The 15556-nt window shown below is 37.2% G+C and overlaps 1 protein-coding gene across 4 annotated transcripts in view; it reads left to right on the top strand.

The window, feature by feature from the left end:
- The window catches only part of PTPRR (protein tyrosine phosphatase, receptor type, R), a 294565-nt gene that overhangs the window by 161729 nt on the left and 117280 nt on the right, over positions 1–15556 (top strand). For 3 of the 4 annotated variants that reach the window (XM_011929328.1, XM_011929329.1, XM_011929330.1), the window contains 2 exons: positions 1205–1315; positions 9465–9733. In XM_011929328.1, coding sequence (XP_011784718.1) covers positions 1205–1315; positions 9465–9733 — 380 coding nt within the window. Of the gene's footprint in view, positions 1–739; positions 920–1204; positions 1316–9464; positions 9734–15556 lie in introns of those variants that run through there. The other variant, XM_011929331.1, reaches the window with a different exon arrangement.

Raw genomic sequence — 15556 nt, 5'->3', positions numbered from 1 at the left:
CTTATCTTCCCACCAAAACACATTTGCATTCCAGAATGAAAGTTCCCATAAAATATTTTTCAAGGTAAATTTTTTTTGTCTGATTTATAAATGTTGGATATATTTTATTTTTTAAAAGCCTTAAGAATAAATTAGCAATGATTTCAAAGTTCAGACACCTACAAGGCATGTTTTACTCAAGGCCTTCTTAATCACTGGAAATCCAAGGACAGATATGTACTCTCACTAAAGGGAATAAAAAGGCAACCTTCAACAAAATGAACTTTTAGATGAGTTAAAGCATTTGACTTGATTTAGCCTTTCTATGGTTTTCATCATCATGGACTATTTGCTTTCAAGTTAGCTTCATTAACTGTAAATCTATATTGTCACTAAATTGTATAATTTAATTTTATTCTAAGATTGGATTTTAGTCAATGTGCTTCTTTAAAAAAAAATGAAATAAAAGTAATAGAGTCATGCACACTTTATTCATGCTTCTCTGCCCTTCCACCCCTAAAGTGGAACAAAAATGATACAAATAAAAATAAACCTATATGTTTTAGCTTTTATTGCCAATAATTCAGAACTTTTTAATGTTCCCTATTACTTTAGAAAAATATGTGATATTCTAACAATATATATTGTTGAGATGATATTTTAGTCAGGTTTTGACAGCATAGACTCCATTTAAAAACAAAAGGTGTGATTAGAAGAAAGAAAAGGAGGAAATAATCCTGGCATTGTTGCTGTATTTATTAATGCACCACAAGCTTTTGTTTGCACTTCTTTCACTTTTGTTTAAAAGTAAAGAACGGTAGTACAGCACGTAATCCAGGGTGCTGATGTTGTGGGAGGGGACTTAAAACAGAGTAAGGAAATCTTAAGAAACAATTTCCTCCACACAGAAAAGAACAGACCTCTCTTACCTATGAACCAGGTAGTTTCCAAGAGAGACGTTGAGGGATATTTAGAAAGCCTGGGACCTGCAGATGCCATGTCAGGCACACTTGCTCCTGTATAGGAGACTAAATAATCTCTCGATATATAAGGATGGCAGTCTGTTGTCTTAGATCAGTTTGAGAAGCAGCTCTGGCAGCGGGGGGTGTAGGTGTGTTGCACTACACTGAATGGAATAAGGCTAAAAATATGTTTAGTGTCTGATAAGAACGCCAGTTTCCTCAAGCTCTCATTTAACGTCGGACTTTCTGTTTTGCTTTTAAAGAAAAATGTTTTACAAGGGCAGCATGAAGCGGACAGAATCTGGAGCAAAGAAGGATTTTATGCTGTTGTCATTTTTCTCAGCATCTTTGTTATTATAGTAACGTGTTTGATGGTAAGTTTGCTTCTTTGTATATTTTATTCTTTGCTGAGCCCACTGCTTAATATTAGTGGGTACACTGCCATTCAAATGAATGTTAAAATGCTTCAGAGCAGAAGCAAGACTATGATCCTGTTAGATTAGGAATATTTCATATCTGACATTAGAGCGATTGCTAAAGGAGAGCTTACGGAATTAAGGATGCTGACCTGAATAATAAGGCTGTAATTGCAATGCAGTTTTTAGTAACTTGATCAACTCTGAGAACGAAGCTTTACAAAGTGATTTACTGAGGTCACTGAAGCCCTCCCAAAGTCAGTAAAGTCTCACGGGCACACTTTGGGTTTACTTTATTTCTCCTTTTATATCATCTTTATGGAACTCAGGAAAAAAATTAAAAAGAAATATGTCTTTGAGACAAGATTACTCCCTAAGGAATGGTTGATTTCCTTATTTTTAAAAGGCCTTGGAAGCATTCTATGAAAAGGAGATGATTATACCCTCAAAGGCTAAGTTAGTTAGACTAGTAATTCATTTTTAAGGTGGATAAATAGTACAAAAGTATAGATGTATATGCTGGAATAGCTCTGTAAGTAATAAGGTGTAGCCTTTAAAAGCATATTTCTAATTTTAAAAATAGAACCCAAAATAAACAACCCACTAAATTAAGCAGTACTATTTGGCACTGAATGAATTAACGGTATCTTTAGGGGAGAATAAGATTTTTCTACTCTTTTGAAAATTTCAAGATCTAGTATAATATTTAGAGTTTACAAATAGGTTTTAATGTCCTTTTTCCCTTTGAGCTATGTTCTTTTTAATTTTGCACATTTAAATAAACACTTCTTCCTTAGTTTTTAAGTGCCCCCCAAAAGTCATTATGTTCATATTTCTCTCCACAATCAACAATGCTGCTAAGTGTTTTATTGGTTTTTGTTTATTTCTGCTCCCCCTACTGGGAAGGGGTCATTGTTAGAAAGATTGAGGCTCAGTCTGGAAAGACAGAGGCTGCATGGGCTAAACTTAGAGGATATAAAACAAGCAGGGTCTTAAACAGAGTGAAGATGGGTATGTTTTGCAGAGTTTAAAATATGTAAAGTAAAAAAAGTACCCTAAATCTTCCATCATAATGAATTCAGAGGTAGCTCCTATGGGTCAAGCATTAAGAAAAAAAAAAAAAAAAAATTCTAAGAATTGTGACTTAATAAACAAAATAAATAAAAAAAAATTATTCAATGAATAATTTAGAACTGAGTAAAAAAAAAACCCAGATTTTTATATTCACATGGTAGAGATTAAGAGGAAAGGATTTTAAAGAGAGAAAGTTTGAGGTTTTGGGAAATTATGGCATAGTCTTCTGGGCATCTCTGTTTTGAAAGATGTAGTTCCTTGCTATGGTTAATTGCACTTTAATATATGTGGTTCTTCTTTCCTTCATATGGGAAATCTCAAGTGCTGTTCCCTCTCTTGTCAGTCATAATTAGGGTGTTTTTCTGCTTTGCAGATGAGAAAGGATAAGAGGAGGGGGAGAATAGAAAGGAGTTAAAAGTGATAAAAGTGGAAAATACTCAGGGGATCAATGGATGTGATTCAGAAGAGCAAAGGCAAGGATAAAAGGAAGGAAGTGGGAAAGCAGATTCATGTCCAGCCTTTGAGTACTAAAGGGCAGCAGAAACAGAGCAGAGCCTGCTATACCATATAGAATGTGCTTCAGATTCTGCATTTCTAACTCAGGACATGCTCATGTATCCGATGTAACCAGATAAATGCCTATGTTGGTCTTGTGGCAAAAGGACCTATAGTAGTCACACCCTCAACTACTTGGGGCCAGAGGATGACTCTTCCTTTCCCAAAATTTGCAAAACATCAATGTAAAAGTCAGAAACTTAGGAAAGTCGGCTCCAACGTTATTAGAACAAATCAAGAAAGGAGCATTTCAGAAGTATAGGTGATTGCTGTCTATTGGGTTAGCAGGTGGATTCATCTATTCATGCAATCAACAGATTCCTGCAGAATATTCTCTGTGGGCCTATTTGTTGCTGGTGCTGTGGGCAAAGGAGAAAACAAGACAGATAAGATCCCTATTTTCTTCAAGTCTTTACTCTAGAGGGAGACATAGAAAATAATTAAGTTAATTTTTTTTAAATCAAATGGTGAACGTGCTATGTGATTCCAACTATATGACATTCAGGAAAAGTCAAGCCTGTAGAGATAGTGAAAATATCAGTGGTTGACAGAGATTTCAGAGAAAGGGAACGATTAGGTGGAGGAGAGCAGATTTTAGGGCAATGAAACTATTCTATATTCTGTAATGATGAATACATGACATTATGAATTTGTCAAAACCTGTACAATGTATGAAGAGTGAGCCCTAATCTACACTACCTACACTATGGACTTTAGTTAATAATAATACATCAATATTGGTTCATCGGTTGCAACAAATGAATCACATCAATGCAAGATGTTAATAACTGGGGAAAATGAAGAGGTAGGGAAGAGGGGTATGTGAGAACATGGTATTTTCTGCTCAGTTTTTCTGTAAACTGAAAACTGCTCTAAAAAATAGTGTATTATTTTTAAAAATCAAATAGTGATAAGTGCTATGAAGACAAGACCATAATAATGAGTGAGTGGAGCAGAGCAACCTGAGATGTTTGAGACCTACGGGTGACTATGTGAGTAAAGGACCCCCAGGCAGAGGGTACAGTGGGTGCAATTAGAATAAGCTTAGCCTGTTCAGGCTCGAAGGGAAGAATGTTTTAGGCAGAGCGTTGATGTGATCTGCTGTGTGTGTTTAAAAGATCACATTTTCTTCTGGTAGAAAGTGGTGGACAGAGGATGGGGTGAATTGTGGAAGGAGGAGGATCTTTCTGGAGGCTTCTGCAATATCCCGATGAGGAAGATGCTGGTGGCATAGAACAGGGGTGGGTGGTGTGGGGACGGAGAGAAGTGAAGGATTGAGATCTATTTGAAAGTAGAACCGACAAAACTTGCTGTGACCCAATTCTCAGCAACGGGGGTAAAATTAAGGATGACTCCTAGGTTATTTGGCTTCCCTGCCTGTGTAGAAATGTTCTCATTTCCTGGGAGAGGGACATGTTGGCAATGGAGATGAGTGTGTTCAGATAGTTCTTAAACAAATGAAAGAAATAATTAGATGGATTTCAAACACTATCTCAAATTTTAATTTGAAGGAGTCACTTTTAAAAGTAATAGGGGGACCAAGTGCAGTGGCTTATGCCTGTAATCCCAGCACTTGGGAGGCAGAGGCAGGGGGATTGCATAAGCCCAGGGGTCTAAAACCAGCTTGGGAAACACAGTGAGACCTTGTCTTTACAAAAAAATGGTTTAAAAAATTATCCAGGCTGATGGCACGTGCCTGTAGTCCCAGCTATTGAGGAGACTGAGAAGGGGGCAGCACTTGAGCCCAGGAGTTTGAGGTTAGAGTGAGCTATGATCATGCCACTTTACTCCAGCCTGGGCTACATATTCTCTGTCTCTGAAAAATATATAAATAAAAACAAATTCTGAAAAGTAACAGAGGAACCGGCAGCACACAGACAGGAAATTCATATTCACAAGAAAAGAGGTACTAACTAATAGGATTAGCATGAAGCCAAGTTTATCTGATGTAACTTACCACAGAGGAGTCAAGAGTTCATATTTAGGGACATGTCAAAGTGATTGTCTAAAATAAGCTCATCTTTCTAAGTGTTCAAATTATTTTGATAATAAGCTTGATTTAAAGTAAGTGTTCCACATGCGTTTCTCAGTGAGACTTGTGCTATCACTTTTGTGATTCTGAAACACCTGTATTCCAACTCTGTTTCCCATAGTTTTGTTGATTCCATGACAGAGGAAAGATATAACTCAAAATTTTCCCCCTGGCATTGATTATATTTATAAAAAACCAAGTGCTTCCATTTGCATTGGCCTTCTTACATGCCGTAGAAGCGAAAAGCGTGGGTTTTATTATAAAATTATATAGGTAAATTGCTGGGAAGGTTGTATGTGCTATGTAACAACAACATAAGACTTGGCAAAATTTTTGAAAAGTGGCATATTGTTTACTTTCCTTAAAATACAAAAAAAAAAAAAAGTATTGCCAGGCATAAAATTAGACAGGCATGACATTTTCAAATATGTGACTTATTTAGCACCTCACAAATGTGAATGTACAGTGGGTGGAGCGACAAATAGAAAAATATAGTTTTCCAAGAAAAAATGTGTGGGCAACTTCCAATCCATTCAGTCTGTTTTAGATGAAAGAAACTTATTACTAAGAAGAATTAGTTCTCAAACTCGAACAAATAATAGAAAGAACACCATCTATCATCTAAATTAGACATTCAAATGTCCTTACAGGTTTATTGACAAGTACAAAGGCATTTATGAAATGTAGCTAGAGATGTCTACAGGCCAGATTGCTTCTGGAAAGCAGTTTTAGAAATCACATGAAAATAGTCATTTGGATCAATAAAAGCACGGGCATGTTAGACCCACAGGAAAGTCATCCATATGGGAGGGAAAGAGTTTCTCTAGTTGTAGTCTGGTAGCTGCAGCAAGAAATGCTACATTGAACTACCTGCTATAGCCTTAACATCAGGTAATAAATACATGTCAAAGGTGGACATAATTTTCTCATTTGTTATATATAATCCCTCGGAACGAAGGGAAATAGGACTAGCTTCCTAGCTGGAATGATTGGTTAAGTAGGCATATAACTCAAACTGATTTTCAGTTTTTTTCTGTATTAAGAAGAACACAACTGTCTTAATAGTAATAACAATAAAAATTAATTTCTTCCATTTATTGCGCACTTATTGGTACTAAACTGTTAGTAAATTTACTGCCTGGTACTAAACGCTTAACATATTTTAGTTTCCTAATTTTACTTATGAGAAAACTAAGATTCAGAAAAAATAAATGACTTGACCAAGAACATGCAATGGGTGGGTATGGGGGTGGCGGAGTAGGAAGTGGTAAAAATTCAAAACCAAGTCTGTCTAAATTGAAAGTCGGAGCTCTTTACCATAATTCCATTTGTTTTCATAAAGGAGTCAAACTGGTCTTTTTTTTTTTTTTTTTAGTCTTATCACTGTCTTGTGAACATGTATTTCTGACCACAAATAACTCCAGTAGTAGCAGATGCGAATGGCTGTATTTATCAGAGCCATTCTACCCAGACGGAACTGGTAAATGTGTACCACATTATACCTGTGTGCTGTGGGCGCACCTCTATTTTTGCACTTAGTACTTTGTACTGGACATAGTTTTTACACATTTATCTTTTCTGGAAGCCTATGAATTCCCAGAAGACAGAGTTCTGTGTTGCTTTTGCATCTACAATATCTTGTTTATGGAATGTAGTAGGGATTGGCTCAGGATTATTAAATTAAAAGAATGAATGAACTCCTTCAGAACTAATTGTAAAATACTGTAAAGAACAAATGTTAAAGACTAGTCGTTGGTGGCATTGTTTTGAAATCTGAACACATTCTAATCCAAACAGAATGTTTTGTGTTACTCATGAGATTTTTTAACGAAAATTTTAAGCTGCAAAAAAGCTTCATAGAATTTTTAGCTTCCTCTCATTTCTGTGTTCCTCTGATTTTTTGTTCCCACTATTATATTCCTTCTCTTGCTATAGTTTGAGTTTTGCCACTCCTCTCATTCAATAATCTGTTTTCTTTTCCTTTTTTAAATTATTAAATGACTTTATTCCAGTCCAAGAGTCAAACAAGCTCTTAGAGATGAAGGCAAAATGTTGACTTGCCATTGCTACGGTAAGCTTTTCGGTTGAGTTTTTAAACAAAGTGAATTCCCATAGAGAAATATGCATATGCTGTATTCCAGATCTCAATCTGTGCAGAGAAAAACCTCTGACACACTTTTCCAGATGCTTTTGGAAAGAGGTTTCAAAGAAGGACATGAGAATTTGGAGGAAACAATACAGTTGAATGATCACATACCTGGAAGTCAGAAAACCCGGATTCGAGGTTTTCTTTCCAACCCTCCATAAATCATCCAACAGCTCAGGACTTAAATGTGAAATGAGGAGATTACACCACAAAATTTTTGTGATCCCTTATACCAGGGTTTTACCAACAACACTACTGACATTTCGGAGTTACTATTTCTGTTGGCGGGGGTGTGTGGGGAGCTTTTCCAATGCATTGTAAAGGTAGTTAGCCTCTGCCTACCAGATGCCAGTAGCACCCTTTCCCTTCTCCTTCCCCCACACACTGAAAATATGACAACCAAAAATATCTCTAGAGCTGCCAAACGTTTCCTGAGGGCAAAATCCCTGCCAGTTGAGAATCACTGCCTTATAGCTTAATTTCATGACAACTACCCTATTGCCAAGTAGCAATCTCTTCCATTTTTTTCCACATTTTTTCAGACAGTCCAATCTCTCGAGTATTTTTAAACACTATCTTATATACATCATACATTCTGCAGGTTCTACTTTTCCCTAATTAAAGATGTAGAAATCAGTTTGTACATATACTACATGGAGACAGGTTGCAAAGTTGACCTGTAACCAGACATGAAGTAAACAGATGACTGATTGGAAAATATGTTACAAAGGTTTCTCCTCAAAAACATAAGCTCATGAATGGTAAGGAAGGACTTTGGACTAGACTTTGTTTTACACTAATATAAAAGCTACCTGTCAAGAACAATTGAGAAGATCAAAATTTCCTTGGCTTTCCCATTTTCATTGTTCATTCATATTTCTCCAAAATCCAAGTGTAAACAGGCAAGTAAATGTTCTAATATGCATATTATATTTAGATGTGAAGAGCTTAAAATATGTAATATATGCCTTATCTTCTAAATGTATTTTTGTAAAGGTACAGATATATTTTTTCTACATTTGTGAAAATAACTTTCTTGCAACTAAAACAATATTTTAAATTCTGTTGCCTCATCATTTAGTAATTAAATATTTAGCTGAACACAGTAAGCCTAAAATATATGTATCATCTGATTGATACTGTTCTAGTGCAGGTTTTGCTTTTACACCATGAGAGTCATGGAAACTGAAGAGAAGCAGTAAGTTAAAAACCTTAGACACTATGCACATGATAAAGGCATTTATCTTCAGTCTTTTCCATCCTATAGCTTAAAGGAAACACATTATATTTGCTTGAAAGTAATTATAATAAAGGTAAGAAGACATTTTACTTAATATCAGACATCTTTTCTTTCTCATTCATGTGATTAACATTTGTCATGTGAATATTCCAAATCTACCCTTTTTTCAAATTTTAAGCTTCAACTTTTCCCTACCAGAGTCAATGAATACCACCAGTATAAAAGTTTCCAGATTACAAGGAGGTGAACTGACATAAAAAACAATAAAATGTCTTTCTTTTCCTAGGAGTTCAATGTTCAATATGCATTTCTAGTTCTATCTCATAGATGCATAGTCTCTTCCCTTAAGGAGAGCTCAAGGTTACAGTGAGCTATGATCACAGCACTGTACTTTTGCCTGGGCAACAGAGCCAGATCCTGTATCAAAATTAAGTTAAATTAAATTAAATTAAATATTAAAACTTAGGAGGGCAAAGTGGTAAGAATAAAAATTCTGGTTGTCCAAATTATTCTTTCATAGATACCCTAAATTTAATTTGTCAAGTATTTACCAGATACTCAAGTTGATATATGACTAATGCAGAGATTTACCAACATAAGAAATAGTGGCTTATAGCATAACTATCATCTTATTAATATTTGCAAGACTACTTTTTTCTACTAAGCCATGTTGGATGCATATCTCCATTTCTATAAATGTTGTAGACCTGTGTTTTATGGTTATTCCTTCTATAAGCCTACCATTTCCCCATATGACCAAACTAACCTCTGGCATTTTTAATAAAATTGGTTAAATTTACTTTTGAATGTATCTTTATGGAACAGATTCATGTGCACAATTAGTTGATACGTATGTGCAGCATAACTAGAAATACCAAGTATACTGTCTTGAGGAAAATCTCAATACCACGAAACTGAGAAATCATCTTTTACAGGGCTTTGTTTACTTTATCATTAAGCCTTTATTTTGGTTTGTATGCCAGGGTGGGATGGAGAAGATCATACTCTGTTGTTTAGTGTGAGAAAATGTGACAGGAGTTTTTTATATCTCCTTCTACAGATTCTTTACAGATTAAAAGAGAGGTTTCAGCTTTCCTTAAGACAAGATAAAGAGAAAAACCAGGAGATCCACCTATCACCCATCACATTACAGCCAGCACTGTCTGAGGCAAAGACTGTCCACAGCATGGTCCAACCTGAGCAGGCCCCAAAGGTATTGAATGTTGTCGTGGACCCTCAAGGCCGAGGTGCTCCTGAGATCAAAGCTACCACCACTACCTCCGTCTGCCCTTCTCCTTTCAAAATGAAGCCCATAGGACTTCAGGAGAGGTAAGAGCTTGTTCTGTATCCCCTATGTGTGGCTTTTTATAAAAAGAGTATTCATCAACTAAAAAAGAAAGAACTAGTAATGATTGACATAATTGGGTAGAATTGTTCACCACTAAATGGACAGTCAGACGAAGTAGTGTTTCTTGTCTCCCAAAGGAATCCAACTGTGTTAGATAAAATCTGTTAGGTATGTCTGATTCTGTTAAGCTTGTCTAGATCCAAGATGGTGTAGATCCAAGCAAAGTTCATCTTCAAGTTCACTAACCTCACAAGATGATATCTTGTTTAATCGTCATGAAACTCGGGTAGGTAGAGAGACTGAGAACAAGCTCAGTGTTTCCTGTAAAAGCCCACATTGTCTGGAGTCAGGCAGGAGTCGATGCCATGGATTAATTTTTTTTAAAGTTTTACCTCTGCATTTTTTAACCACAACAAGCATTCAATATCAAGATCCATAACACTGGACTGGCACAGTGGCTTACGCCTATAATCCGAGTACTTTGGGAGGCTGAGGTGAGTGGATCACTTGAGGCCAGGAGTTCAAGACCAGCCTGGCCAATATGACAAAACCCCATCTCTACTAAAAATGCAAAAGTTAGCCAGGTGAGGTGGCGCATGCCTGTAATCCCAGCTACTTGGGAGGCTGGGATGTGAGAATTGCTTGAACCTGGGAGGCAGAGGTTGCAGTGAGCCAAGATGGCGTCACTGCACTCTAGCCTTGGCAACAGAGTGAAACTCTGTCTGAAGAAAAAAAAAATCCATGCCATTATTTTTGTTGCCTTACCTTTTTTGTGATGTATTATACATGTGATTCACTTTATACTGATCCATTTCCATTAAAAGCAAATCCAATGTAAGAAAACTTGGATTTGCAAAATACATAAACGAGAGACTAATTTTTACCTCTCAAAAATATTCAAGTAAAGCTTTTCCATGTGTTTCTTAAAATAAACTTTAATTTTATATTTAAAATATGACTTGTAGTGTATTCAACTTTGAACACCAGGGTAGTGGGAGAGTAAGTTCTCAAGGTAATATCCCAGGTTCATTCTCCTCTTACTTTACTATGTCTCCATTTTCTAACCCTGTATATTTTGTTGCCTGAGGTTTTTAAATCACATATATAAATTTTGAATATATTTCCCATGATACATCACAATGCCCTATGCAAATAGTTGTGGTTTACACACACAAACACACCCTTCAAAAAATATAGCTTGGGATTTTAAGAACTGCAGAATACAAAATTGATCCTTCATAACTCTTTGAAAGTATTGCCAAGGAACAATGAATGACGTAAAAATAAAGGAATTTGTTTATCTCTAAAGGTCCTTAAACACTGAACACTTTGACTCCACACCAGGAAGAAAACAGAGATTGATCAAGTCATTCTTTCCGCCTCCTCCCCTAAAATACTTGTGGTTTCTTGATGGGCAATGCGGGTCTCCAAGTGACATTCACTTATGTAGGTATCACCAAATTGCTCTCAATGATTCACTGTGGAAAGGTAGACAAGATGGAACTTTCTGCCTGAGGCGAACTGGGAGTCAGGAGAACTGAATTCCAGACCCAGCCCTGCCATTCCTAGGTTTGGTGCCCTCACCTGAGTCATTCACTCATTTGGACCTCATTTTCTTCTAAAAGATGTAGAGGTTTAACTTATTTTTTTAGCTTCTTTCTGGTTGTTTTGCTTTTGTTATCCACATTATTTTTGTGCATTTATGTTTGCTTCAAAGAGTAACTTTGAAGCAGACACCTGAGCATCAGTGATGAATGAAGGGCCGGTGGCAAGAAAGCTCTGCAGGCAATAAGAGGCCATGTTATCTATAGAAGAATGAAGGGTCGTAATAAAACTGATCAAAAGTCAGACACATTTTTATTATCATCATGCACTACCAATTCTAAGCAAGGTCAGTATAAAATTGACTAGGGAAGTAGCCATTCTCAGCATCCTGCCCCCTGTAGACCACTGCTGGACATGTTGGTCTACAATTTAAAGGAGTATAAGGTTAAATACTCACTTACTCATTTCATTAAAGTGAATCTTTGAGAGGGAGAATACAAGGACAGAATCGTACCCAACTCTTTGGTTCACATGGGGGATTCTAGCAGAGCAAGTGTGTAATCAGTGTTAAATAGATTCTCTGTCCCCTTATCTACAACTTCACTGCATCCCACACTTCACCTCCTACTTTCTTCCACCTCAGAGCAGGAGAAGACTATTCTCTCCACAAGGGCTCCAGGTCATTCCCCTCAACCCTAGTGACTTCATCAGTTTTCCTCCTCTACCTTCAACTGTACCCTCTTTGCTAATGCTGTTCCCTCAGCATAGAAATAGGTTCCTTTTTGTATTAAAGAAGCTCCCTTAATCTAATTCCTCCTCTGGTTCTTGTTTTTCCTTCCTTTCTCAAATACATGTCTTAAAAGAACAGAGTGTACTTGCTGCCTCATTGTTCTTCTCCCACCTTTCATTCTCACTGCTTCTTTCACATGCTCAATTATCAAATTAATTATCGATGGTCTCACTACCAAATCCAAAGCACATGTTTCATTTCCCATCTAGCACTAATAACTACCTCCTTTTTAAACGTCTCTCCTCCTTTGGCCTCAAATATATCATTTTTCTGTTTCTTGAGTTGCTACCTTTGGTCTCCTCCAGATTCCCTTCTCTTGTTAACTTTTAACATCAGAGTTTCATTCTGTGTCCTCTTCTCTCCTCCCTCAGTCATCCAACCATGGCCAGTTCTTTTCTTACTACCTTTTAGTGATTCCTGAAAAAGAACCTTTAGCTCAATCTACCTTTCTGTTGAAATCCAGACCCATATTTCAGCGCTGAACTGTGCGTCGCTACTCTGACTTTTCTTAAACACTACCAACTTATAACATTCAGAAATGGAACTCAAGATCTTCCTCATCAAATCATTTCTCTTCTTTTTAAATAGTGACTCTCTGAAACCTGTAATATCCTCAGCTCCTTTGTGTTGTTTCTTCCCCCTCCCCATATAGCTGAACATTATGAAGACCTGGCACCTTCTCTCAACTGTTCCCCCTGTCCAACCCCAATCCCACTGAGAACTCAGGATCTCCCTAATTCTAGCCAGTCTCCTCCTGGTCCCCACCTCAAATTCTGTTTTGTTTTCTTTTTTCCCAGTCCACTCTCTAGATCTCTCAAACAGTGGTTTTCTAAATTATATTTGAGTGTTTTTCTCTTTATAAAATTCCTCAGTGTTTCCACATTGCCTTCTGGAAGAAACTGATAACTTCTACATCTAAAACATGAGGCCCTTTCTGATCTGGCCTTTGGGAGCCTATGTCCACCCATATTTCCTGCTAAATACTCCCTTAGGCTCATCCCGCTACTTGGATATTTTTCCAGGTACTATGCCATTCTCTTTTAAGCCTAAGAGTTAATACTTGCCTAGAACCTGTCCTTTTCCCTAGTCCTCCTTGCCCTTGAAAAGTACCATGAATATAGTGGGCATTAATCTGGGTCTACAAATCAAGAAGACAGGAAATGCAATTTTATTTTTCTGTAACTGAACCTAAGCTTTTTTCTAGATGCCGTTTCACCTAAATGGTAGAAACTCAATCTCAGTCCTTTTCTGATTCACCCAACCTAATTCTGGTTTCCTAGAGTTTCCTCTACATTTTAAGGAGACTTTCTCAACATGAAGAGTAAGCCCCCCATCTGCCTTGATGTCATCTGTGCACATTGTCATCTGCTAAGATATCCATTATCTCCTTGGTTCTCATAAGTATTCCCAGGACAGTTACCACCATGTTGTTCCCTGTGACCATTCATGCAGTCCCTTCATTTCCAGCCATTGCTTTCTCCTTTCCTCTCTCGCTTCCTCTTTTTCAGTTGTGTCCAAACCACTCTTAGATGCCCAAGAATCATCTCACTGTTCTACCCCAAATGGAGGCATAGGAAAACCTGGGCATATCTAAGACATGATCCCCCAGAAACACTTTCCATCCATTTCTCATGGCTCTACCAAGGATCATGGTCCTCCTACTGAGGGTCCCCCATTTCCCAGGGCCCAGCGGTGAAGGATCCAGGGTCTCACCTGCACTCACAAAGCAGCCCCTCTTAACACTTCCCCTGGGTCCATGGGCATTTTCTTAGGCTTTGGGAATAGAAAAGCCTACTCTGGCTTATTTCATATCCTACCTTATCTGACATCCACACCCTGAGACACCACCTTCCACCAAAGGCCTGGCCTTTAGAACACAAAGCCCATGACAGGACTCAAATTTCCCTGCTTTCTGCTCTCAGATTTCTTCAAAGGCAATAAAACACCAAAAGACCCTGAGAGCCTGAATACAGTGAAGGTCTGAAGGTGAAAGTGGGAGTAGGAATACAGGGAGGGGAATTTAAGCATCACTTCCTCTTGGAAGCCAATTTGAGGCTCCCTCTACCTCCTTCTCCTGCTTCCTCCAGCCCAGTACTGATTCAGCTATGTCTCTTCAGTTCCCCACTGCTTTAGTTCCATAAGCCCGTGTGCTTACTGTATTTATAGCACTTCTTTGTTGTCTTTAAGTTCTGGTTTACTAATATGTTGTATCCAATAGACTCTAAGCTTCTTGAGGACACATATATGATTTAATTGTCTCCTTATCTTTTACACATAGAACATAATTTCTGGAGACCAGGAGCTCCTGGAAATAAATGCCTAAATGAATGAATTAACCAATTAATGACTGTTTTTATGACTAACCTCAGGTGAACTCCCAGTAGCTATAGGGAAACACTTTACCTATTCCACCAACCCTTCCTGTTCTGTTCTCACTCCCATTTTTCTACCGCAATTCCCTGCCAAAATGACATAATGAAGAGTTTTAAGAGTGACCAAATTTGAAGAATGTACAGTGTTCCACGCAGTCAGAAAACTTTTCTGGCAGTTTTAAGCCTTAAAATTTAATTTATGTATATGTGTTCTAATGGTGCCTTTAAAATAGTCTCATGTTTAATAGCTCTCCATCTTTTGATCCTGGAGTGAGGTAATAATCTTCTACTTATTGCATAAAAGTATGGCTTTATTAAAATCACCATGAGACCATAAAGGCTGCATTATGATCACTTGTCCCAATCTTTTGGATCATGTCATATAAATTTCTCATCCCTGATTGGGAGAATATCACTTTGATATCATTAATCATAAAATATAATTTTAAAATTAAAAGATAAGTAAAATAAGATATAGAGACTAAATGGATTGCTTAACTGAGTGTAAAGAATACACTCTGAAATTACGAAGATTAAAGAATCTTATAAAATGAGAACATATTAGCCAGGTGTGGTACACGCCTGTAGTCCCAGCTATTTAGGAGGCTGAGGTGGGAGGATCACTTGAACCTGGGAGGCAGAGGTTGCAGTGAACTGAGATTGTGCCGTTGCACTCCAGCCTGGGTGACAGAGTGAGACCCTGTCTCAAAAAAAATAAATAAATAAATAAAAGAGAAACATAGCAATTCTCTCTTCTTTTCTCCCTTTTTCCAACTAATCACCAAATCATATTGATTCTTGCTCTTCCAACTTTCTCATTATTGATTATCTCTTTCTGTAATCATTACCTTGGGCCCAGCTCTCATTACTTCATGATGAAATTATTGGGTCATATAATTATACAAATGATATTAAGATTAATATATGTAATATATTTCATATATATTATTTTATTTCATCTTATCTGCCTGCATCTAATTCTCTTTCCCCCTTCAGCAGTCTTCAGGTTTATCTTGCTATAACAATCTTTCATTATCATACTTTGCTGTGCAAAAATCCCCATTTGGCTCCATTTGCTTACAGAATAAGGCATAGAC

Source organism: Colobus angolensis, unplaced genomic scaffold (assembly GCF_000951035.1).
Source record: "Colobus angolensis palliatus isolate OR3802 unplaced genomic scaffold, Cang.pa_1.0 Scaffold80, whole genome shotgun sequence".
NCBI lineage: Eukaryota > Metazoa > Chordata > Mammalia > Primates > Cercopithecidae > Colobus > Colobus angolensis.
The sequence above is the reverse complement of the archived record's forward strand: the minus strand, read 5'-3'. Positions and strand labels throughout refer to the sequence as shown.